This window comes from Strix aluco, chromosome 9 (assembly GCF_031877795.1).
Source record: "Strix aluco isolate bStrAlu1 chromosome 9, bStrAlu1.hap1, whole genome shotgun sequence".
NCBI classification, from domain to species: domain Eukaryota; kingdom Metazoa; phylum Chordata; class Aves; order Strigiformes; family Strigidae; genus Strix; species Strix aluco.
The window spans coordinates 13,030,997-13,056,617 of NC_133939.1; the positions used below are offsets into that span (position 1 = coordinate 13,030,997).

General features: G+C 37.6%; 1 protein-coding gene across 1 annotated transcript in view; it reads left to right on the forward strand.

The window, feature by feature from the left end:
* COL4A3 (collagen type IV alpha 3 chain) overlaps positions 1-25,621 on the forward strand; it is a 64,323-nt gene that overhangs the window by 12,471 nt on the left and 26,231 nt on the right. Inside the window, exons 2-26 of the mRNA XM_074833729.1 lie at positions 939-995; positions 4,513-4,602; positions 5,515-5,559; positions 6,032-6,076; positions 6,366-6,428; positions 7,149-7,202; positions 8,019-8,045; positions 8,659-8,736; positions 9,813-9,875; positions 10,360-10,395; positions 10,511-10,552; positions 11,987-12,064; positions 13,516-13,578; positions 13,825-13,881; positions 16,271-16,315; positions 17,707-17,760; positions 18,152-18,193; positions 18,483-18,570; positions 19,647-19,682; positions 20,026-20,190; positions 21,303-21,395; positions 22,159-22,254; positions 22,610-22,680; positions 23,919-24,107; positions 24,947-25,115. Coding sequence (XP_074689830.1) covers positions 939-995; positions 4,513-4,602; positions 5,515-5,559; positions 6,032-6,076; positions 6,366-6,428; positions 7,149-7,202; positions 8,019-8,045; positions 8,659-8,736; positions 9,813-9,875; positions 10,360-10,395; positions 10,511-10,552; positions 11,987-12,064; positions 13,516-13,578; positions 13,825-13,881; positions 16,271-16,315; positions 17,707-17,760; positions 18,152-18,193; positions 18,483-18,570; positions 19,647-19,682; positions 20,026-20,190; positions 21,303-21,395; positions 22,159-22,254; positions 22,610-22,680; positions 23,919-24,107; positions 24,947-25,115 — 1,846 coding nt within the window. The remainder of the gene's footprint in view (positions 1-938; positions 996-4,512; positions 4,603-5,514; positions 5,560-6,031; positions 6,077-6,365; positions 6,429-7,148; positions 7,203-8,018; positions 8,046-8,658; positions 8,737-9,812; positions 9,876-10,359; positions 10,396-10,510; positions 10,553-11,986; positions 12,065-13,515; positions 13,579-13,824; positions 13,882-16,270; positions 16,316-17,706; positions 17,761-18,151; positions 18,194-18,482; positions 18,571-19,646; positions 19,683-20,025; positions 20,191-21,302; positions 21,396-22,158; positions 22,255-22,609; positions 22,681-23,918; positions 24,108-24,946; positions 25,116-25,621) is intronic.

Consider the following 25,621-nt stretch of genomic DNA (forward strand, 5'->3'; position numbering starts at 1 on the left):
TGATAGCTGTAGCAGGAACGGGGCACAGGAGGGTTAAGTGTTCTCATGTTCACCCAGGATCTCAGATGTGCTTTGCAGCTCTGCTGAGCTCCCTGCTACCACCGCTACCTAGTGCGTGAGCTAGCTAATTGAGTCACGCTGTCTATCCAGTTACATACTGAAAATCCTTGTTTGGGTTTTTTGTTTGTTGGGTTTCTTTTCACTTAAGTGTGAACAGTAAAAACCTGAATATCTCTTCATACTTGATTAATCATTGAATTTTCCCAGATTATGGTTGCTCCCATATAGCCATGCCATACTCCAGCAGTAGAGGTCACAGACTCAAAGAGTGGTTTGGATGCTACAGTGCAACACTCAGCTCTCCAAGGAGGGCTTTGAACTCCAGGCTCACTTGAACTCCAGGCTCAGGAAACCTCCAGAATTAAGAAACAACAAAGTTGAGGGTCCTTTGTAATTGTATTAGGTACCAGGAGCCAGGGTCAGGAGGTGAACGCAGCTAGAAAAAGACAGAAAATTATTGGTTAATAGATTAAAATAAAAACAATATCATGGTAATCTAAACCAATATCGGTATATGTGTTTGTTTCTATAGTAAGTTTTTAAAGAATCATTAATGTTTAGGGCTGTGAGCCCAAACTCTTGAATTTTACACTTCATACTGATACTATAACCCTGGTGGTGTTAAGCACGCCTTCTTGGCCTTTACCCCGATGATAAAATTAAACTAGTGCCTTTATCTGTCTCAAGAGACAGTACAGAGTAATAATGAGCTCTTTTCCACTGTTAAGAATTGCCACTCTTCAGGAACATTTTTTTTAAAGTTGTATTATCTGTGAAATAATTACCTTACTAAAACCACTGAGATCTCATTTGCCCCTCACCAAACAACACAATGAGAAAAATTATTTTATTATAAAGTTTGTCTTTTTGTTTTTCAGAGTTGTGTATGCAAAGGTAAAAGTCCCTGCTTTTGCGATAGCATGAAAGGTAATAAGGTAAGGACAAATACATTTTTCCTTTTCTAAGATTAGCTTATACCTGGAAACAATTAATACATTAATTGAGTTGATACAATGAGTGAATTTATTGTGTGATGGTAATGTTGTCAACAGAGTCTACAAAGAATTGTAAAAGGAATATATTACCTTACAAAATTCTGTTAAAATAACTCTGGGGACACTGTTTAACTAAGAAGACTTACAATTTTTTTTTTTAATGTATTAGTTTGTTTACAGCATTGCATGATGTTTGAACAGCAACAGAAGAACAACTGTCCGAACCACTAGGTCCCTTTCACAAACTCCTAACAAATGCCCACAGATACAGTTACCCTGGCAGCAGCTCTCCTGTTACAAATTTCATAATGCCATCAAGAGTGTCATGTTCAGTGCTTCCCTGTTCCCCTCTTTTGACATTGCCCATCTCCCCTTTTCTGGTTCCCGAAGTTTCGAAAGCTACATGCACTGGCACAAACAGATAAATCTCCTGCAGACCAAAACAGGGGTGAGTTTCTGGGTCCTAACCACAAATACCTTGTCAGCAGTGAGGGAACAGCATCAAATCCATCAAAAGTAACAGAGCCGCAGCTCTGCCTGTTGCCAATAGTAGCTTGGCAGAGGCTCGGAGTGGCTTTTAGACAAACCTGAATTACACAAATGCCAAAAATTCTTTCAAACTCCTGCTTGTAGTTGGAAAAACAACTGATTCACAAATGAAAGGGGCATTATTAAGTAATTCAGGCTAACTGGGGACATAGTGATTGCCATACTAAACCTTATCAATAGATTCTAGATGTGATTAATCCCACTGATTGACACATCTGGCTGGTAAAGAATTACTCACAACTTTCCTCCTGTACTTTTACTACCAAGAAAAAAATGTCTTACTGCACCACAGTAAACACTGCTAGTCTTGCTTTTAGGAAGCTTCATTTCAGTGTTAGAGAGAAGTTCTCTCAGAGTAAATACGTTCATTATGAAAACATATTTTTGTAAGTGGGAAAGGATTCATGTCTTTAGTAAAGTCTTGGTGCTTATTTTTCATGTTCTTAGTTGGTCTAACCTGACATTGTCCTAACTGGTAGAATTGAGACCATTTGAAAAATCAGAAAAAAATAAGCAGCCCACTAAAAGAGAAATATTAAAAATGAACACCTGCAACTTGTCTTCATCAGTTCCATGTTAAAGCAACTGAGCAATTAGTAGGTAAGAGTTAATCATTGTTTGCACTGATGAAGTTTTTCAGGCAGCTTTGGAAAGTCAGGACAATTACATTAATCAGTACATGTTGGTAACTGTTCAATGTTAAGAAATTCTCCAACCTGAGAATCCTCTGATCTTGTTGATTTGTCAAGAGGAAAGTGATAATAAAATTGCCTGTACTGTATGGAGGGGAGTGAAGCTGTCAGGAGAGTGAAGTGCTGCTCTGTATCTGGAGAGCACCCCATGACTCGCTGCAGAGAGAGGGGGTAGCAAGCTCAGTGAAGGAAGATGAAGGACCTCTTTCGATTTTCTGTGAGTTAGTACCACACTCCCTCCAGTGGCACATCTTGGTTTATCCTTTTTTGCCTTTCTTGGGACGCTGGTGAATGAAATAAATTTGTTATAAAAAGCTATGCTGGTTTATGATACAGATCTCACAGACACTTCATAATGCAATTCTTATTTTGACTTGTGTTAAAATATTATAGGATTATATTCTATATATATATTATTTTTTTTTTTTTAATTCAGATGCTATTTAAAATCTGGTGAGTTTATGGGATTTGGAGGGGTGAGAATTGGTGGAGGGACAAGCCAAGGTGTTTTGGCTTCCTTGACACTTCTTTGGATCCTATGCTGTACATTGAATAATAAGATACCGGAAATTCTGCACACCAAAATTTCAAATGCTTTTTTGTATAACTCTCCCCTGATAAAGCAATAGGAAAATTGACTCTGAGAATTGATAACCCCACATGCTCTCTCTCCCCTGTCATGCTGTGATGTAAAATCTTGAATACACAGCTCTTCACTGATGTAAAATTGAGCATGCTAAATTGCTGCTATCTAAAGAGCTGAAACACCTTTTCTGTGAGTTTCTAGGCTTGAAGCACTTTTATTTTAACCAAAATCATAGTATCATAGAATGTTTTGGGTTGGAAGGGACCTCAAAGATCCTCTAGTTCCAACCCCCAGCCATGGGCAGGCACATCTTCCACTAGCCCAGGTTGCTCAAAGCCCTGTCCAACCTGGCCTTGAACACTGCCAGGGAGGGGGCAGCCACAGCTTCTCTGGGCAACCTGTGCCAGTGTCTCACCACCATCACAGTAAAGAATTTCTTCCTTATATTTAATCTAAATCTGCCCTCTTTCAGTTTAAAACCATTATCCCTTGTCCTATCCCTACACCCCCTTATAAAGAGTCCCTCCCCATCTTTCCTGTAGCCCCCTTTAAGTACTGGAAGGCTGCTATAAGGTCTCCCCAGAGCCTTCTCTTCTCCAGGCTGAACAACCCCAACTCTCTCAGCCTGTCCTCACAGGGGAGGTGCTCCAGCCCCCTGATTATCTTCGTGGCCTCCTCTGGACCCACTCGAGCAGGTCCATGTCCTTCTGATATTGGTGCCCCCAGAGCTGGACACAGCACTGCAGGGGAGGTCTCACGAGAGCGAAGTAGAGAGGGAGAATCCCCTCCCTCGACCTGCTGACCACACTTCTCTTGATGCAGCCCAGGACACAGCTGGCTTTCTGGGCTGAGAGTACACATTGCTGGCTCATAGTCAGTTTTCCATCCCAGATAAGACTTGCATTTTCATTATATTTAACTAAAAAACTGAAAATGCCCCTTTCACTGTAATTTAGCCTCCTGTACTCTATTTGTGTAGCTTTAATATTCTGTGTTTCCTTTACATGGTTTGGTTATTTGAACTTGACCTTAAAAAACATAAACAAGTAATTGGGTGTCTTGATTTCTGAGACTCGGAACAATTTTATAAAGTTGTCACTTAAAGCAAACTTCTTTTTTTCTATCTGAATGGTTTTGTTACATTTGACTCTCACTGTTTCTTTCCATGGCTTGCATGAAGAGAAGTACTGATGATTTGGAACTGACCTTGCTGTACAGCAGAGTCATTAAGTTTACCACTTTACAAAGGGCTGTTATGATGGATTTGGCTTTGTGTTGCTTGTAGAGACTAAACATGATGTAGAAATATTAACAAGGAATATGTCTCAGCTGCTTTCTTAAACTTTTCATGCTGGCAATTAACTTCTGTACTCTGCAAATGAGTACTGTTGTCTTCTGATATCTTCAACCACACTTACGAGCATGTTACTTCAGTGTTACCATATGGCCTAGACAGCACATAGGCAGGACCACAAAAACTGGTCAGTATGGACACGGGTAATGTATCTGCCACAGTAGCAAACATATGTAGATGTTAAAAGGTACTGAAAGTAGTGAATGCCTTAGAAATAAATTATCAAAAGGAGAACTCATGGATATTTTAAGAATTTCATTCTCTTAATGTTTACAGGGTGAAAAAGGCTTTCCTGGTGTTCCAGGTCCACCTGGTCATAGAGGCTTTCCTGGTCCAGAAGGGCCTCCAGGACCACAGGGACCAAAGGTAGGTGTGTATGTGAGACGCAGAGAGAGACACACAGAGAAACTACTGTGCTTGACTGTGAAAGTGAGCTATGACTGGGTAGAGAATTCTGTTTTGAAAAAACAAACCAAACTAATAATAATCACTTTTAATAAGTGATAATAACTTCTGCAAGAATGGCAAAAAGTAAGGATAATTTATCTAGCAAGAACATCTGTTAGCCTGAATGCCATCTACTGTAGTGTATTCCAGTTAGCTTTTCTGTTCAATGCCTGTACATTATCTTAAATGAAATGTCACTCGGGATTTTAGGAGCTGTGCAGTTCTGTACATTCCCCATTTCCTTTCTGGGAACAATAAGAGTTTCTTATTATCAGTGAAGCTCTAAGCACCTTGAAACAATGCCAGCAGGTTCTGTCCAGACTGTGCTGTGACATCCTTTGCTGTGTTCTTTCAGCCTTGCTCTCCCATCCTGTTTAGCCCCCTTTCAGCCTGCTCCTGGCTTTCCTTTCCACGCACAGCAGTGCAAGTGAGAGTGACTGGTACATGCACATACCTGATCATTACATGGGCATCATCTGTGTCTGGGAGCCTTCCAGCTATTTCACAGGGAAGCACTTCCAGGTCTCACAGTTTGAACACATCCATAGCAACTGCTTTCTCAACATACCCTGACTGTTATTTTCTTGACCTATGATGAGATATATCCCCTGTAAACACTGAAAGGGAGGGCAATAAGCCATGATTTACGCAAGTTGTATTAAATGCTTGTTTGCTATAGTGTCTGTAATAGGCAAACTATTTATTTATTTATTTATATAGTTTCATGTGCACATGTTAGGAAATGGTATTAAAAATATTGCATGTCCTGTTGACGGATACTTGCTTTTTCTCAGTTATATTGAAATACATTGTTTTCCATTTGTGATCTAGGGTTCTCCAGGTCTTATGGGCTTCGTTGGACCCAAAGGTATACGAGTAAGTATTTATATAAACAAACTTGTATGTATTAAATGTCATGTTAAATGCCAACTTGGTTCAATTATTTGTGATAAATAAAAATGAAACATTATATATGATTTTTAAAATTTATGGCACGGAGTATGCACATGCATTATCTACTTTTTAAAACTTTTGCCTTTTTTGCTATACCGTATGTACAAGGTTCATGCTGTATGTATTTAGTATTGGGGTGTGCTATGAAAAAGTCAGACTAGAATTCCATGAAGAGTTGTTTTGGGTTTTTTTCTGTGGGCAAAACCAGTCTGTTAACAGTGCATAAGCTACCATTATACTTGGTTCACAGTCAGAAGGGTTAAGGAAGTAATAATCTTTTTATAGAATCATGCTTGCATTCATTCTTCTTGAAAATGCAGTCAGAAGAAAAACTGCATCATGAGCTTTTCCTTAATATTTGTAATACTATTCCTCTGGTTTTTTATATCATTAGGGAGTCCCAGGAATACCTGGATTTTCAGGTCCCCCAGGCCTTCCAGTAAGTAAAAATTAAACTGATTTAACCATTTCTCTCTTGCTACAGTCTTCAGTACACAATTGTCCTCAGCCCAGTGTGCTCACTCTAGTCTCAACATCAGCATTGTCTCTGTCAGTTAGTCTAGAGACTCTTAGCATCAGCAATTCTTACTCATTGTAATGATTTAAGAACACATTGTAATCTGTCAAGTCTGTGAAACACTGCTCCAACATAAACTCTTTCAGTGTTGCTGTAGGGTAATATGAGTGCGCAAAAACAAAGCTTGTGTCAATTTTGCACTTCTTTTTAGGGTGAACCAGGAACTGTTGGTCCTCCTGGGCCCTCGGGTGTTCCAGGATGCAATGGCACAAAGGTACAAACCAAGCTGAATATTATGGATATTGTGTTTGGCTATGCTTAGGAATGGCCAAAAAGCATTCTGAATTTTTCCTGCAATTACAACTTTGGTTTGTTTTGGTTTGTGGCTTTATCAACTAGGAAAAAGTTGAATCATGAGGCCAGAGGAAGGAGAAGTGCTGCCTTTTTCTGTAAGATAGATAATTAAATAATACATGTTAGTGGCCTTTGCTAAAAAGTTAAGAATAATGTTTTATATTTTGACAGATAAAACTTTTTTCATTAAATCCAGAAAACCTAATCAGTTTTGTCCAACCTGTACTTCTGTTGAAACGGGTTATAGAAGAGGTATCTAGCTTGCAGTTGACAATTTGTAAGTCTTGAAACCAATTAGAAGAAAAGGCTTAACGTTAAGTTACAGATTTAATAGTTTTTCTTTTGTCTGTGAGCAAATGTTTCCAGCACTCTGGAAGAGGGAATCAGAAGAATGCCTACTATGGAAAATCATACATTTATAGTGAAGCAGTGAACTGATCAAACATGGCTAATAAAGCCTGATGTCTGGGGTAGAAGTCAAGACCCCTACAGTGAGGCTGAGCCCCTTCTAGCAAATATGGTGGCAATGCAAGTCACAATTTTAGTATGATAACATAAAAAACTTCTTTTGTAATCACATTTGCTAAAATCAGACCAAATAATAATTATATGCATTAACAGTCACTCTTACTACTTTCAGGGCGATCGAGGTTTTCCAGGTCCTCCAGGTAGAAGAGGGGCTCCAGGCATTCCAGTAGGTGTCTGTGAAATTCATGGTTGTGTGCATTTTTACCACATAAAGCCATTCAATGAAGGAGTGTAAAGCCTTACATTAGCTGCTATTGACAACAGTTGAAATATATAGGTATCCCCATTTTATTAATATGAAAACCATGTGGTAAAGAAACCAAAGTGCTTTATCAGCTGCATGTTGGACCTCAATTTCTTAGTTGATGAGAGCATGCAAATTCATTGGCTGGTGTTAGTCTTCAGTGTCTCAAGGGATACTCATGGAAATTTACCACTCGCATCTCTAAAGATGTCCATTGTATATTGCATACATTGCAATTTCAGTTCATGCATAAATATCTTTGAGGATATGGCCTAATTAAGTCAATAAGAACCAGGAATTAAACCCAGAACTTGTCATTCTGGGTGTATTGCTTTAACTCTAGGATTTGTTTTTTCTCTGTAGAAATGTGTTTTTAAAAGAAACTTCTAAACAAATGGAAAAGGAATGCTGTCTGTCAGGTTCCAGTGGCTTCAAATCTAGTAACTTCTAAACATGATCTTTACTTTAACAGCTCTCCTGATGACATTTATTTATTTATTAAGGTCAGGCTTCAGAACTGTTCTGCCTTCACTTGTGGAGTTGTAACTGTGCGACTGGATTATTTTTTAACAATATGCCCTTTCTTCTTAAATTGAAGTCTGGCACAGTAAACATGTACCTGTCCATGAAAATAAATCTCTTCGAGAGCATTGAGCTTAAAGAATATTTAGACTGTGTCCTTTCACCATTGTCTCTTTCATTTTTCCATTTTAATAATATGTTTGTTCTTCTCCCTAGGGTATTGCTGGCATCAAAGGAGAGAAGGTCAGTTATTTGTACTATATTACATATAGTACAATACTATATATTTATTGGTGATCAATAATTTGTGTGTATGTTTGTTGCTGGAAAAGAGTTCTTAACATCTCCATTCATGGGAAACAGAAGGTCTATGTTCCAGAAGAAGCAACTACAAACTTTGGTGCTTTGTCTGTACTAGTTGCATTCACCTCCAGTTACAAAACAGTATTTAAGGTTTTTTCCCCTTTAACTACTGTTATTGCATGTAATGAATTTAACCCTTTCAAGCACACAAAGAACTAAGCCCCTCCCCCAAACAGCTTATGAATTCATATGGAAATCTGCAGATGCACTAGAGAGTATTTTAAAGGGATAAAAAGTACCAAAAATAAATTGAAGGTCAGGTTGGGGGTGAGTCATGTAGGTATGTCTGAAATGAATACTGCTCCTAACAGAGAACTGGAATGCCTGAGAAAGGTATAGTCTTTTTTTTAAAAGTATCCACAGTGGACAGTTGCCATCAGTATGCAATTCTGATGTTGCTTATTTCCCTTCAAAGGTTTGTCCCACTACAGAGTTCTGTAAACTTTTTTTAAAAAGCATAGCTTTTTATCTTTCTTTTTATCTAATTTTTCAGGGGTGCCCTGCAGAGGGATATAGCCAAGGGTATGGTGCAAAAGGTGATCCTGGATTTCCAGGAATGCCTGGACTTCAGGTAATTCAGAATTAATTCACACTGTGAGATTTTTTTATATGTATATAAGTATATATATAAAAAACACATTATATATAATGTGTATATATATATAAATTATTTTTATATTATATATAATTTTAACATATTCTGTATTTTGTATAAAGTATTTTTTTACAATTATCTCACTAGTTTCTAAACCAGAAAATAATTCTGTGTCTTAAAAAAAATTATTAACTTTATACAATCCGATTAATACAATATATTCAAAGCCTTTCTTCTGACTTTACAAAACACAGTACACCAAGACAATAGTAATTAATTTTGCCATCAGAACCAGGAATGTTCATTATGTCTTAGTAAAGTGAGACAGGGAAGTCAGATTGCAGACAAACAACAACACTTCAGAAATGGAGAAAAACTGGTCATAGATTTAGAGGTTTACCCATTAGAATAGAATAGAATAGAATAGAATAGAATAGAATAGAATAGAATAGAATAGAATAGAATAGAATAGAATAGTTCAGTTGGAAGGAACCTACAATGACCATTGAGTCCAACTGCAAAAATTCCTCATGAAGTAAAATGGAACAGATTAGCCCAGCTCAACAAAGGACAGTATGAGCCATATTTTTAAAATGGAGATTAATAGGAGAAGGCAGAGCAAACATTTCTTTTGACTGTTAAAATAAATGAAGGACATTAAAAGGAAAATAATTTTTTTTAATTTTCCGTTTCTTCAAAAATGAAGCTTTAAAGTATAGAATTTATTGCATAGGATATTGGAAGGATTAAAGGCTTTTTAGGGCTAGCAATAGGACTGTATGGATTATGAGAATGTCCACAGTTAAACAGGACATACATCTTCACTTGAGTAGTTTAGTTTTAGGACAGATATGTTTTTTCATGTTTCAAAACATATGCCAGCCAATGAAGCAGTGAGGAGGAATTATGCTTCTGTGTTATCCTGAGACATGAAAAGGCAATCCGGAGGCAGTGCTGCTCCTCTGTTTGTTATTCAGTTCATTGAATTTAGCATTGTGGTTTGCTCACAACCTTGCCAGGAGATGTATTCCCGTTTCTTTTTTAATATGCAGGGTGCCCAGGGTGCTCAAGGATATCCTGGGGAACTTGGACCACAGGGCCCTCCAGGAGCTTCAGTGAGTACAAACTTACATCTCACTTATTAGTTTAACCTTTGATTTTCCCAGAAACCTGTGGAATTACACAAATGCAAGTACCTGACTCTCCCAGACTTGTTTGAGGCCTAGAGACGTGTATGCGAAATCCATATCCTTCTGTACACATCTGATTTTTTTTTCAGTTTCTTTTATTTTTATGCATGATAATATCCATGTTTTCAGAAACATCCTTGTCCATGTAGGCATAAATTTAATTTTCAAATAATTACCCATAAATTCACTTTAAATAGTAATGCGTATAACTGAGAGATGTATATGTTTGCAACTAGACTGTATAGACATTCTGTCACCCAGTCACAACAAATTGCAGTTTTAAAGGTGGAAGAAAGAATAAAGATAGTGATATAATTCATGTGAAAATTTGATACTTCAAAACACCTATATTGGTGCTAAAGATTGTAATTTTTTTAATTAAGGAAATTTTTTTTTTCCTTTTTTGTAGGGCATGCCAGGGAAAGCAGGACCTCCTGGACCTAAGGTAGTCTCAGATTGGTAATAAAAATGAAAACTTCCTATTATGTGTAGCATCAATTAACTCATATTATAGGTGTTTTTAAAATTAAAAAAAATAACACTTGGGGATTCTTTTACAGGGTCTTATGGGACTGAAAGTAATAGGAACTAAAGGAAGAAAGGTAATTGTATAAAATGCTTAAAACATTTTAAAAGTTTTGTTTCTCTTTTATGCTTTTTCTGATATATTATGGTGAAATGTTTGTGGAAATAAGTACTCTGAAATAAAAATTTTCAGTATATATGTGGAAGTCTTTTACTGGAAAATAGAAACACAGCAATTAATATCTAAGGACAAACTGTTTTCACATACAAGCCAATGAGATAAACTTCCTGATAGAAGGGTAGAAACCTAAGAGGAGCCAGTAGTTAATATTTACTAACACATAGCATTAAATTCATTTATATATCATTTGCACAGTGTTCCTAAATGCTTATCTAAGCATGTAAACACTGGTAAATATATAGCATCTGTAGGCTTACAACTTCTTATGGCCAACATTCTTTCAGTGTCAGCCTTTATGATGCTAGAAAACCTCCCAGATTTTGGATAAAAATTGGATGACTTGTCATCGGTGTTCTTACTTTGTATACCATATAATTGACATCAAGCTAGAAATGACTACAAATATGTATATTGCCTCTCAGGACCTCAGCCTGCAGTTGGAGAACCAATGTAGTCAGCCTGAATGTCCCTACAGGATCCTTTCAAGAACTTGGGGCATCTCACAGTTATGCTAACTGACCTGCACAGATTCAGCTGTGAACTGAAAAAGCACTATTTGACAGTGGGATTGGTTTTAACTTTGTAATTACTACCAGAAATGTGCTAGAAGTTTCCTGGGAAAATTTCTGTAAATAGAATTGATTATTCATTAGCTCAGATGACCATGGAGCATCTTGCTTCCTTACGAAAGTGATGCATTCTTTGCTGTTAACACTGCAAGTGCATGCAAAGGCGTTCCACTGGTTTAAAATCACTGGAAGTTATGGATGTTATTTTGTTCAGCTCCACAGGAAAGATCACATTTAGGACTTCCCCTGTTCTAAAAGATCCTTAATGAAAAAGTATACTGCAATATTGGTTTTAGTTAAGGGCACGAGAGCTAATTTTATCTGTCAGCACATCTCCCTGTAATACACACACTGCAGTTTTGAGGATATCACCAAAGGCAGTTCATGTATTTTATTGATTGACTTAAATTGAGAGAAAAATTATAATCAATGAGATATTTTTATTTGATTTAGGTTTAAAATGGTTGTATAACTTTTAGACAAATAGTATTAGAAACTTAAGCGAATTCTAGATACTTTAACAGAAATCAGCATATGCATTTTTATATTTCTCAGCTAGATGGTTGTCATAGTAGTCTTAAGTCTTCCATATGCCTTTTTTATTGGAAGATAAATAGCAAGCAAAGAAAAATGTTAACTGTATTAATGGCTGAGCGTAATGACAGAAAAATTTTCACGATGTCAAAGATATAGCAATAGTAATTTGAAACAATAAAAACACACCGTTTGTAATTGCTCTATTTTTCTTTTTTCCTTTCAAGGGTGACACTGGGTTAACTGGACCCCCTGGACCACCAGGAACTGTTATTGTGACATTAAGTGGACCAGATAACATGACGGTAGTAAAACTGTTAAAACATCGTGTTCAGATAAGCCATCTTACTAGGTTTTACTTTGAGAGGACATTTTCATCTTCATTGTTCCAATAACATCTCCTTTTACTCATCCTAACATTTTTCAGACTTGTTTAGTTAGATACTAAGCTCTTCTTAGAGTGTGTCTGTACAGTCAGTTCAGCTGAGGCCTGTGTATTCACATGCACATCTGCACAATGCCAGTGGAATGCTAAATGCTTATTAGTAACCCACCTGCTGTGGATCTCTGAGTACATGAAAAGTAAATCACTTTTAGCTTCACCAAATTAACATGAATTTTCTGAATGGCTATGAAAGCCACAGCTGTGTTGACCTCTGGGCCTTGTCACTGAAAATATCAGGACTCTGAGCTACCAGAGTTTCACAAAAGCTTACAACATGTTCATGTACATTTCATAGTCTATTTTCTCATTGTTTTTACTGGGACATGAGTAATCATGGAAAGCGAAAAAACAATGAGTATTGGAGAAAGAAAATGCTCTGATTGAGCCTTCATTTTAAGTATTGCTTTGTGAATTAAAATTTTTGTATTTTGTCCTTATCTAGAACTTAAACAGCAGTAGTTGATACACAGTTCTAAGTGTTCACCTATTAACAGAACAAGCCTTCAACCTGTTCTTGACTCTCTTTTCCTTATTTGATTTGTATTTAATCCATGGAGTTATCAAAACTCCCTCTCCATTATGTGTTAAACTGAAAAGTGAATTTTGCGTCAATACTGTATTGAGGAGGGAAGAGAAAGATTGCAGAAGCAAGGTTCAGCTTTTAGACACAGTAGCAATTCCCTGTTTAAATCAAATATGGACCACCTGGAGCACTTCCCAGTAACAGCTGTGGCAGTTTATCATGGGGGAATGGTAGTTTTTAAAAACCCCTCAAAACTCCTTACATAAATAGTTTGGGGCATGGTCTAACCAGGTAATAATTAGGCAGTCTATAAACTTTGGCTTTACAGCGATATTAGGATGTGGCCCAATACATAATAGCATTACACAGTAGGGTAATCTAATCTTGAGCCCACAGAGGCAAGGATTGTGTGGGTAGCCACTGCATTTACGTATTGGAGGTAACTGTAGCTTCAGTGAAGCATCTAAGGTTTAGTTGCTTTTCACTTGCAATTTGTTGCCATTTCTGGGGATATTTACTCCAGTCCCCTTGTATGCAATCACCGGTAGGTTGTTTTGAACTCACTGTGTTCACAAATATGTGTGGAGTCAGTTTCTTTTTCAAACATCATAGACTTAGGTAAGAGTGCTGATACGAAGTTTGTTTCTTAGTCATTTAAGTAGAACTATCTCTGCTTAAACAAGCTTGCTGGTAACATAAGCATTTCCTATTGGTGTTCTCCTTGAGTGTTATGGTAAGCACAGAAAAATCCAAGAGACCATATTAAATTTTTATTTCCTGTGTAATAGGACTTGAAAGGAGAGAAAGGAGAAAAAGGATCAAGAGGACTTCCAGGACCAATGGGGTTTACAGTAAGTGACCAGAATTAAATTGCTTAAATCCAACAGCATCACATAGTAAATGCTACTCTTTAGAGTCCAGTATTTACACTACTTATTCTGACCTTTAATGAATAGAAGTAGTGAATGACACCTGTTAGTAGCATTCTAACTGTACTTTATACTTCTTTTTAAACATAACAAAAATATAAAAGATATATTTAATATAGAAAATGAGAGTCTCAAAATATGTGTATCTTGAGGGTGGTTTTGTTACAGGGGCCAGTTGGTGATTCTCAAAGTGAAAAGGGTGACCGAGGAGAACCTGGAGCACAGGTATGTGCAAACAGTTGAATACACATATGTTAGTCTTTTCTGAAAAGCAGTTATGCACTAGTATGGCTCTCCATTTTTTGTTTCAATGCCACTCAGAGCAAATTTTCTTAGATTGAAAAGCTCTTTCATCCAGTAAACCAGACTAGACAGCTGAAAGTCAAGTGGCTGTTCTTACAAGCTCACATACATGAGTTCACATACATGAAGTAAAGATCAGATGATGGTGGATGCACTTCTATTGGTTGTGCTGTAAAGGTTCTACTGTTGAAACTTAGTAAAAAAAAGTGCTTTTCTGAACACATACTGGCTTTACAGTGCCAGTGTATATGTATAAGACAATAAAAACCATTGGGTTTACTTAAGGCAGCAGACTTAAATTACTGTGTTCAACCAGCAGGTATGTGGAGACATGAAGAAAGTGGTCATAAAAGAGTTAACAGGACAGTATGAGAAAAAATAATACATTTATTTTTATAAGCATACACATTAAAATATAATTTACTTGAGTATATCTGCATTTTTAAAATAATTAAATAGAAAGTTACCACTTTGCATTCAAATGGCTTTCAAACTTTCAGATAAAAACTAATCAGTGAAAAATACAGGTTCTTAGTAACTAAAACTGTATGAATTCATAACAGTTTACCAGTATGTAATCAGGGGAGAACCCTAAAATACCCAAACAAATCAAAATGTTTTCTGACGTTTTCTGAACAGAACCTTTTGATTCCAAATACATTTTGAAAGCAATATTAAGAAAAATAATTTTCAAATTTCATTCAGTGCAAACATATATTTTGAAACTTTCCCCATGCTTCTTGTGGTTGCAGTAAATTTTCTTCTACAAGAAAAAGTAGCAAGACAAGACCAGTACTACCTGTAGATTGCTCTTTCTTCAATTGTATGGTGCTATAGTGATGGTGATATAGAGCAATTTGATTGTTATTTTTATTATTCCTATACATTATGAAAATTTTAATTCTACTTGAGTTACTGGTGTAAAGTACTAAATGTTCTTTCTATCCAATGTGTGTTATTTTTCCCCAGTCTCTTGTGTTTCTTCCATATTATGTTTTCTGCTTGCAAAAGCCCTGTCCTGTCGTGCAGTATTTTTTAGTACTCTTAACTGACCTTTCCCGTCCTCCCTTGTGGGGGAAGTAGTAGAGCACCCTTGCTTTTCTACCTATTGACCTTGAAGAATGCTAAGGAAATACAGATTGTGTTAAGACATTGACTGATGGGCTGTTCTAAAATGAAAACAAAATGTGTCCTTTCGCTATTGAAGTTACGTCAGTGAGCACAAAATATGAAATTGCTGTGGATTTTACATTCTAGAAAAAAATACTATTTTGTGCAAGTTTTGAGCCTGTGGTGACATTGTTCCAGTTCACCACCTTCTCTTCTGAAGTATCATCTTTGGTTAAGTTCTGCTGTCTTTTGAGTATTGCTGGGTTTTGTGATGCATACATCATAATGCATGCTCTGGTAATCTTTTTCAAAATTATTTTAAGTTTCATTAATTTATTCTGTGCAAAAAATATTTCTAAAATTTAATTTCTCCCCTGTTGTTCTGAACTCATAATTTTCCATCCCCCCTTTTATCTTATCACTAACTTCTTGCTGTGGATTTTAATGTACCAGATTTTCCTCATGTCTGCCTTCAAGGTGGCAAGCAAGGTATCCATATTAAGAATTATGTTTTCATTTCATTCTGTTTCTCTCCCCGTTTTTCCCCCCTCCTCTCCTTTCCCTTTGTCTTCTGTTCTGTTGTTGCTTAACACATACTGTTCCCGCACTAGATACCAGGACCCCAGCAAAGGCTGCCTAATGTGCCATAGAAAACAGCACATACCTCTGGCACGTTGCCTCCTTCTGTTGTCACTTTTCCATCTACTGCCCTACTTCCAATATCTTTGAAGTGCAATCCCTATTCTTTTTCATTAAATAGTTTCTCTTCCAAGTCATCTCTTAACCCTGTTTCCTGTGAAAGAAAAGTTTTGCTTCAGTATCTTTCCATGTTCACCATTAGAAGGACTGCTAGCTGCTGTATTGTTTTATCATTTGTCTTGCTTCTGCAAGGATTGATTTTGCACCAAGCTTTCTGCACTTGCCTGGCACTTTGTGCTGGTGAAGTGTCTGCCTCAACTAATCCTCCACAGAAGGAGAAATGTCCAGGGAATATCTTACTCTCTGTTTTGTAGAGTTTTATGAACATTAGTTATGGTTAGAAATAATGAACATTTTTAAAATAAGCTTAATATCTTTTCAAAATTTACAGAGACCTAAAATACAGTTACATGCACAACATTTAGTTGTTATGCTCTTTAGATAAAACAGCCCCTCTTCTGATCTTCTTAAATTTATTTTATTTTATGTTTTTCCTTCGTAGGGTAAACCTGGAAAAGAAGGTGCCCCAGGTCCACCTGGCTTACCGGTAAAGAAAGAAGCCTTCTAAACATTTTCCAAGTAATACTCATCTGTTTATCACGGTCATATCTTCCTGTCACAGCTTTTTCCTATTGCAGAATATGTTTGAAAATGTTGATTTGCATACACTGAAACATTTCCTTTCACAAAGCTGGCCTCGAGGCATACCACGTCCTCATAGATTTATACAGGAGAGAGAGACTCGTTTCATAGATGTTGTCTCTTGTGTGGAAAATAAAAAGGCCTGTTGCTTGCTGCTGACTATCTAATGAGTTTGAGATACAGTCCAAGTTACGCAAAATTAATTCTACTGAGTTTAATTCTGGTTAGTCACGTGGACATTTTTGAAAAAGAGTTACACCTTCACTTCAGCATAAATCAGGAAACAAAATTAGTCATTTTAATCACTAGAATCAAAGACATTTTTTTTCCGAAGAAAAGTTGTCAAGGTCACAGCTGCCTTGGCATGAAATAAGATGACTGATAGATATCAAGTCTGTCGTCTTGTCATCGTATAATTCTTAAAATACACCATTTTAGAACCAAAATGGTCTTGTTTCTGTACTAATTTAAAAGATAAATTTGTTCAAATGTATTCAATTGGTTAAACATCATTTTTTTTTATATTTACTTTGCTTCCAATTTAACGACGTCATTGGGGTCACAGTGACCTCACAAATACCTTATCAAAATTCTTTTTGTCAAAATAGCCCATTTCACATATATCTTACTAAAACATCATCTTCATTATGCCAAAACGACCTTTGCAGACAGTCTAAACACAGTCTAAACTGTCAGACAGTCTGACAAAAAACATGGAATGACAGACCACAAAGCTCTACTACCTTGGCTAACGGTAAAAAAAATTTCTGTCATGACAAAGACATGTCATTGCTCTGTTCCCATTTCAACTTTACTAACTAGCAGTGCATTCAACTGCACAAGCCTCTGCAAAGTCCCTTTTCCTTGCATATATACACTTGCAGAAAGCCTTAGCAGCAGTCTATGCTATTTTCCCTCCTGGTTTTACTGACACCTCTTGAGATCAGCACCATCATGCAGACTGACCAAGTTCTTGGAGAGGGATTTACTGAGTAGTTTGCAGAGGGAGAACAAACCAGAGTCTCCTACAGTTGTGCTGTCCTGATCAGCTTCCACCTTGGGATTGGTGGAGTGTGCCATTACAAAGGCAGGTTTGGATGAGAGACCTGCAGTATTTCCCACAGACATGGAACTGTACCCCAAACTGAGTCTTTCCCTCAGATTTCTTTCCCTGAGCAAGTCGCATTCACCTTGCCATGAGCATGAAAGATTAAGGCTTTCCATTTTAGATCTTACTGATGACAGTGCTAAAGCTAAAAGATTAATCCTCATAAAATTGTGTGCTGTCTCCTGCAGGGACGAAAGGGTGAACAGGGCAAACCAGGAGTGGCTGGCAGGCAAGGAGATAAGGTATTGTCTAATGGTTTTGCTGGTGCTTTTGAGGATGAGGATAAGGTATGTTTTGGGGTTGTTATGTAGTTTTATTTATCACTGTGTATACAGTATGTTTTACTTTACCTAACAGATGACAAGTAATGATACCATGGAATAAGGAATGGATTAGCTGAAATAGATCATGTGTTTGAACTGGTGTCCATTGATGCCTGCTGATGTGTTCCTGTAGTTTTTGGTGTATGTGACTGAACAGTTGTGTGAGGAACAGAGATGGGGGTGGTGAAGGACTGGTCAGGAGCAGAAGTTCTTTAATGTTATGAGCAATGTACTGAAGTAACAGTGGGTACCAAATGTCATGTCATGTATTGTTTTTAATAAATAAACCCATCTCTGTTCTCTGATGAAGGGGATGAAAGGAAACACTGGTCCACCTGGAGCTTGTGGTCAAGTAAGTATAAATTACCTTCATCATATTGTTTTTCTAAACCATTAGAATAAGAATAATGACTGTATGAGACAATAGCAGATGTCCCATGATGCTCTAATTGAGGCATGGCTTTCTCAAAGCATTCCTGGCTGTTTGTGATTACCATGTGATTAGAAAGGTCTCATGATGTCACACCATCAAAATCATGAATGAGATCATAACATTGTTCTAACCAAATGTTCAATGTGAGGTACTGTGTTTCTCTCTTCATTCTTACTGTTCTTTCTTTTCTTACTATCTCTCTTTTAAGACGGAGTATTATGATAATGGAGTTGGTGAAAAAGGAGATGAAGGACCCCCCGGACCTCCAGGACCAAAAGGTCAACGTGGCATACCTGGTGAGTGGGACATTGAAACTAGAATCTCTTAGCAAGAGCTGTCTACTCAAATGGCTTGTTGCAGGCTAGGTTTTTGAGCACCCAGCAACCTGCTTCTGCCTTTTCAAGAATATTTCCAGATTACTCCCATCAAGTTACAGAATTGAAAAGTATCCTGAGACTTTCATTTATGGCTGTATTTCCTCTTAAAAATAACGGAGCCGGCACACTTCGTGCAGATAATTGCGCTGAGCACCTAAGCTCACTGACATCCTGTGTCATGACCTTAGTGGATTACTGAATCAGCACATTATTTGTATATGCCATAGACAAACCATCAGGGCTGAAAGTCTCCTGTTAAAGGTCATGCACTTTTTTTTTAGCTTTCATAGTTTGTCTTATGCCATTTTTATTGCCTATCGTTCCAAAATAGTGATGATCTGCAAGTTTTTATCTTGTTTATTTTGGCCAAGCTATAAAATGAAAATGTACTATTTATTATTTGAGCTATATCACAGCTGTAACAAGAACTTGGGGGCTGAACTCTGAGGCATCATCTTGTAGACTACATCTCATACTCATCCAGCAAGTCCTTGCCTTCTGTGTTTTGATGTTCTAGTTTTATGAGTATTTATGTATCCAGGTGATTGTGTTGCATTCAGTGAATACTCTTTGTTGTTACAAATCCACTTACATACTTGCAAGGGATGGCAACAGGGAAGTTGAGTCTTGCAAAGATACTAATGCATTGTTAAAAGATGGTATCTTTACTAGAACAAATAATAGTGGCAAAAAGAAGCAAGTTTGCAGGCCTGTAAGCTGTTCTCAAGTAATTGTGTGCATCCCCACCTAAGATAAATGTGGTGGATCTTATTCCTACCTGTTGTAAACGTCCATATTGTCAGATTTCAGTGAGAATTGTCAGTATGCAACAGCTGCATAAGCAGTAGATGCCTACTCAGGCAAAACCAACTGCTTAAAAGATAAAAGTAAGGCTAAAATGCAGAAGCCCAAAGTTTGCAGTCAGTATTATTGAGTAGTGACTTTGCACAGTATACAGTTGTTTAACTCAAGTTCTAAATACATTGCTTTTGCAGGGCCACAGGGTCGTCCCGGAGATGCTGGTAGACCAGGTACATGTAATGATCCAGTACCAACAGTAGAATACATGATTCTTCCTGCCCATTATACTGAATCAGCTTTGTGGAATCTTAACTTCAGATGATGTTAAAAGTACCTCTAAGTTGTTAAAAATTGACACCCAAAAGCTTTGATGGGCCAAGTATTTAAAGAGAGGTTAAAGATAATTTTAAAATGTCTTTACATTCTCATTGTGTTTGTTTAATATATTACAAGATAAAAAAGATTTGTGAGATGAACTCAGTATGTTTGTCTCTCATCCTATTGAGTACTTAGTTTGCTTTGAAATTCCATTTTTAATTTAACTTATTTTTGTATTTTTTCCTCTTTGGTTAGGTGTGTCAAGACCTGGTTTGAGAGGTCCCCCAGGATTTCCTGGGCCAAAAGGAACAAAAGGAGAGAAAGGACAGACTGGCTTGTGTACTGTAGGCCCTCCAGGACTACCTGGTATTACTGGCAGACCTGGTTCTGTTGGATTACCAGGTCCTCCGGGGGAACCAGGTGACATTTCAGTATTGTATATATAATGAACAAGAACAAATCCAGTCATGTCAATATCTAATGTACGAGATTATATAAATACATTATTTAGAGAGTATGTTTTGATTAATATGGTAGAATATGATTTTTTTTTTGAAATCTTGTTTTAGGATATTCATGGAAACACATATGTAGTGACGGTGCATGCTCCATTGCTAATGAGATTCTGTGGGGAAGATACAATGACTTCCCAATATAAAGTTTTTTGACCTTCTTGTATAACTGACTATAAAAGTCATAAAACCAGGAAAGACTAATGAGAGAAAATCTGTTTTTAAAATTTATTCTTCTAGAGGTTGTAGTAAATCTGTGAAACTAAATTCAGAAGGGGCTAATTTGAAAGCTAGGAAAATCACTTGCATGCCTCCAGAGGTCTCACGGGGCCTTAGAGTATATCTGAAGTTCTGGCAGCATGAAAATAAAGCGGAAACGGTTTATAAAACTTCCAGAAAGTGTATTAACTAGGAATACCTCTTTAACTAGGAGTACCAACAGCATGATGTTTCTTTTATAATTGGTATGGTTTTTCCGGACCAATACCAATGTAGTGGTTCTCTTTTCTCTCCCTTTGAAAAATATATCTATCCCCCAAATATATTACCTTAGGAAGAGTTCGATGTGTGTTCAGTTTTTCCAAAGTAATAGTAAATACAGCAGAATAATTCTGTCAAAGATACGTGAACAGCATTAATAATTTAGGATTAAAATAAAAGTTTCCCTCTCATTTGTGGTAAAAAAACAATTATGTTCCTGTTGATTCAAATAAAATGGAAATACTTTCCCCAGAAGGGACTATCCTTTTTAAAGCCTAGACAGATGGATCTAACAGTCTGCTGAGATTTACTTTGGCATTACCATATTTATCCTCAAGTACTTCCAGTTACAGCTGGTTTGGATTTGTCCAGGTAGCTCTCTCTTTTAAAAGAATCCTAGAATATTTCAAGTTGGAAGAGACCCATAAGGATGAGAATACTGTCTCCAGCTCATCCCTGCAACTTTTTTCTCTTTTAGCAGCTAGAGAATTGTCTGAATAATCTGCTGATGTAATGGTGCCATGCTCATTTCATTAACAGGTGGAGTAACACTTAGAACAGGCCTACCAGGACTTCCTGGAGAGCCAGGGTGTACAGGACCTCCAGGACCTCCAGGAGATAGTGGTGTGAAAGGTCAGTTTCATAAAACTGTTGTTCAGAAGTAGATAATACAATCCAGTAATCTTCATGGATCCTTGTGAAATTTTGAATTTAATTTACTTCTTAAGCCATTTGATGAGTTCAGAGATTTAAGAAAAATCATTAGGGATAGCAAGATGCCTTCCTCCCCTTCCAGTAAACAGCAGCTGAAAGAGCAGTGCATGTGCCAGTGCTGCACACCAGTTGTGCAGCACTGCAGCGGGGTGTAGAGCCTCACTGGAACAATTATCACAGATGGGTAGGGTTTTCATATTCTCTGAATGTGTATGTTCAACGCTAACAGTTGTTCTCTGAGACAGGGTTCCTTCTGCAAATTTCACCACAGCAGCTGCTAAATCTCTTTGCCACTTGCTAGTCATTAAAGTCACCCAGGCTGTTACAGAGCCATGTTAGTTTGAAGCCTATGTCCCTTTCTTCTTTTGAGAGAATTTGGCTTATCAGTAGAGTGACTGTATCCAAATGGTTTACTAAAACTAGACTTGAAAAAAAAATAATATTTAAATCGAGTGTTTCTGCATTTTCAGTTAAATGTAATCAGTTATGATTCACTGTCTGACCACAGGTAATTTTGTACTGTGTTGTACTGTGTTGGAAGTGATCTTCCAACAAAAGGCCATGATTCTGCCACTCTCTGGCCAAAAAGTGTTAGCTATCCTCTATAACAAACTATGTAACACATTAGTTAAGCTTGGGAATGACTTTCTGTGGAACAAATAATGAATTATTTTCATTCTAGGTGATGAAGCTTACGTGTGTACTGATTGCAGCTATATTCCGGGAATACCTGGTCTTCCTGGTTCTCCTGGGCCACATGGCCAGGACGGCATGCCCGGTAAATTATCTTGTTGTTTCTAACAGTATAGTAGGAAATGCCAGTGATTTTGCTTTTAACATTAGTATCAGGTATGGGCATGTCTGCAGTATGCAGGCCTTGAACTAGCCCTGAGGTCATGATGAGTGTGAGAGCCTGATGCAGCTCCATCCACTGATGTGAGCACAAGCCCTAAAAGAGGTGAAGTCAGAATGCTAATAGGCTTAGGTGCGGCCTGAAGCCAGGTCAGTCTATGATGATGCAGTCAGTGTAACAAGCAGAAACATTCAGTGTTGGGTGTGATTATTGGAGCTTGTCAAAAATCCATGTTCTTGTCTTCAATTTTTCTTTACAAAATATGCTATTTCTTTTGCAGGTAGAGAAGGAACAACAGGTCCAAAAGGTTCTCCAGGTTCTCCAGGAGCACCAGGGTTTCCAGGAGCTCAAGTAAGACTTTGTTTTTTCAAATTATTTTTCAGATCCCACAAGAATTATTTCAGAGAAAGCTCATGGGTGGTGTTACATGCAGTGTCATACTAGGTGATACCAACAGTTTTCTTACTACAATAGTGAATGTGTCTGCATGGAAAGCCTAGGTAGAGACTGTAATGTATGGCTGACCTAGCTTTACATGAGCCTGTTCTGCTCAGTGCAGCAAGAAGTTCAGCCCAGGCAGTGAAGCAGGTAAATAAATACCTGTGTGATTAACCTGTGCTGCATTTCATGATGGCTAGACTGCTTCTTCTGCCTGGTATAGGTAATTTACAGTTAACTTCTGTTCATCTACATACTTCTATAATCATAGCAGTGTCTGTAAAGCGTATATATAGTTTTGTGTGCTGTGATCTTCAGGACTTGCTAAAACCCCAGCTGTGGGGACAAATTGCTTCTCATAATACCCTCTTCCGGGGTGCAAAGGACATTCCCTCTTGGGAAACATTATGAAGAGGGAAGGCTGACACCTGCTGCCACAGACATAACATTTGGTTGTTCTGACTTGTGCCTGTAGTAGTAATTATTTTTGGGAAATTATAGTTCGTGCTGTCCAATAAAAAAATATCATGCACAACTATTCATTGTGGTGGTTGCTGTACAGATGCAAAAAGTCTGCTAGCAGGCTTTTCCAGAAGGCTCCCAACAGTTCGTGAGCGCAAGATCACTAGAGCCCAGCGTGCTTTCAGCTTGTACCGGTTTTGGCTGGGATAGAGGGTACTTTGTACCCTGAGGGGAAAAGAAGGGAGAGGAGATGTTAACTACAAACAGAATGAACTGTGGTAGTTATAGTGTCCCTGGGGAGATATTCCCATGTGGAGGAGAAATCTCTAATTAGATTTTAAGGTACTTTCTTGTCCTTCTTTTTGTGCCACCAAAGCACAACTAGGTAGCTAACAGTCTGATCCATTAATTGATCTTGCATTAATCCTGCTTAGAGTAGCATAAATGAAACTGTAATCAGGGCCAAAAGGAGTAAAGGCAGGAGAAAAAGAAAAACCAAAACAATCAACCAAACACCCACCCCCCCACCCCCACCCCCCAAAAAAAACCCCTGTTCATTGAAGTGTGCCATTACAGTGAATAAAGATGAGAATAGAGGACCACTCTCACATATTTAATTTAAAAAAAGAAAGCTTGAAAACAGTTGACATGTGTCTAGCACTGAAATTCTTTTGATTGATCTGCTCCAGGGACATCCAGGTTTTAGAGGAGATCAAGGACATAAAGGATCAAAAGGTGAGGCAGGATATGTGTATCCAGAAGGGCCGAAAGGTGAGCGAGGAGATCCAGGGGCCAGGGGAGACAAAGGAAGAAAAGGCTCAAGTGGATTTCTGGGAAGACCTGGCTCTAAAGGATCCAAGGGTTCTAAAGGTGAAGAGGTGGGTATACACTCTTTACAATTAATACAGAATTCATGAAAACCTAAGTCAGTATTTATATCTTGTACAATAGTCTGTTTTGTCTATTCAGATACTTCAACTGAATATGCTCTACCTGATTTAGCAACTGGTTAGCAACCAGTATGCATAACCAATATGCATGAAACAACAAGAGTAAATATTCTTATGTAATGCCAGAGGGAGATGAGGCTAGTTTAGGTACGTGTTGCTGAAAAACCTCGGCAGTCTATTGTGGTGTTAGTTTAGGTATTTCTATAATGCTTAAAAGGAAGTAATAATTTAAACAGTTCCTGTTCAGTTTTTAGGAGTTAATCTTCAATCAGGGCTGAGAGAAACCACAAAAGCTGGGAGGACTGACCTAAAACTAGAATCGTTAGGGCAGAGCTCTTTGTTCAGCAGAAACAAAAAGTAACAATGACTGTTGTGTTGGCTGAGAAACTGTTAGTGATTCAGATATAACTATCTCTAAACCTGACTCCACAGTATTCAAGGAAAATAAGAGCTGAGGTTTTCCTTAATCAAACTTGTCTTAAAAAGGGAAAAAAGTGTACAGTATAGTGCCACAGTGATTGAAAAAAATCAAGCTGTTGTATTTGTTTGTACTATTTCACTCTTAATAGCCCTCAATTTGTAGCTATTGGTATTCAAATTTTAGTCACAAGTAAACCAGAGGAAAAATTCCTCTTAAATTAGCAGAGCTACTCTCTTACCAAAGTAATGCAAGATTATAGTCAGACAGAGAACTGGGCATTTTGTTATGAAAGCTGGTGTGGTGAGCAAGTAATGCTTGGTATACACACGTGTGTAATCATTAATAGGGATTGGCTGGCTCAAAAGGAGATCGAGGACTACCGGGGTTGCCTGGCAGTGTTGGTGCTCCTGGAGAGATGGGGCTTCCTGGACTGCCAGGATATGGATCACAAGGCATAAGAGGTTTCAAAGGCTCTAAAGGAATACCTGGCCCACCTGGATTACCTGGAGAAGCTGGTTTGTAACTTCCAATTTTATCATGTTTTACCTATGTTAAAGAGTACTTGATTGAAATTGCAGAGATAGATTCAAGTCAAAGACATAATTTATGAAACGGGAAGGTTTTTTTGCGATGAGGTTTCCACAGTGTTGTTCCAGCTTTGTTCCACTGGAGATAATAGCAAAAGGGTCATAAGATAATTAAGGTTGGAAGGGACCCATTGAGGTATTTAGTCAAAAATTCTGCTCAGAACAGGGTCGGCTATGAGATCAGACCAAGTTACTGGCAAGGCATTATCCAGTTGGGCCTTGAAAACCTCCAAGCACAAAGGCAGCATATCATCCCTGGCAACCTGTTCCAGTGCTTGACTGTCCTCATCATGAATTAAGAAGGAAAAAAAAAAAAAAAAAAAGTCTTCAAACATGCATCTAGTCATCATCATTAGTGTGAGCTAAGTCATTGGGGAAGATATGAAGGACTTCATTTTTGAGTGATGAAAACATAGCAGTGCATGTATTATTTA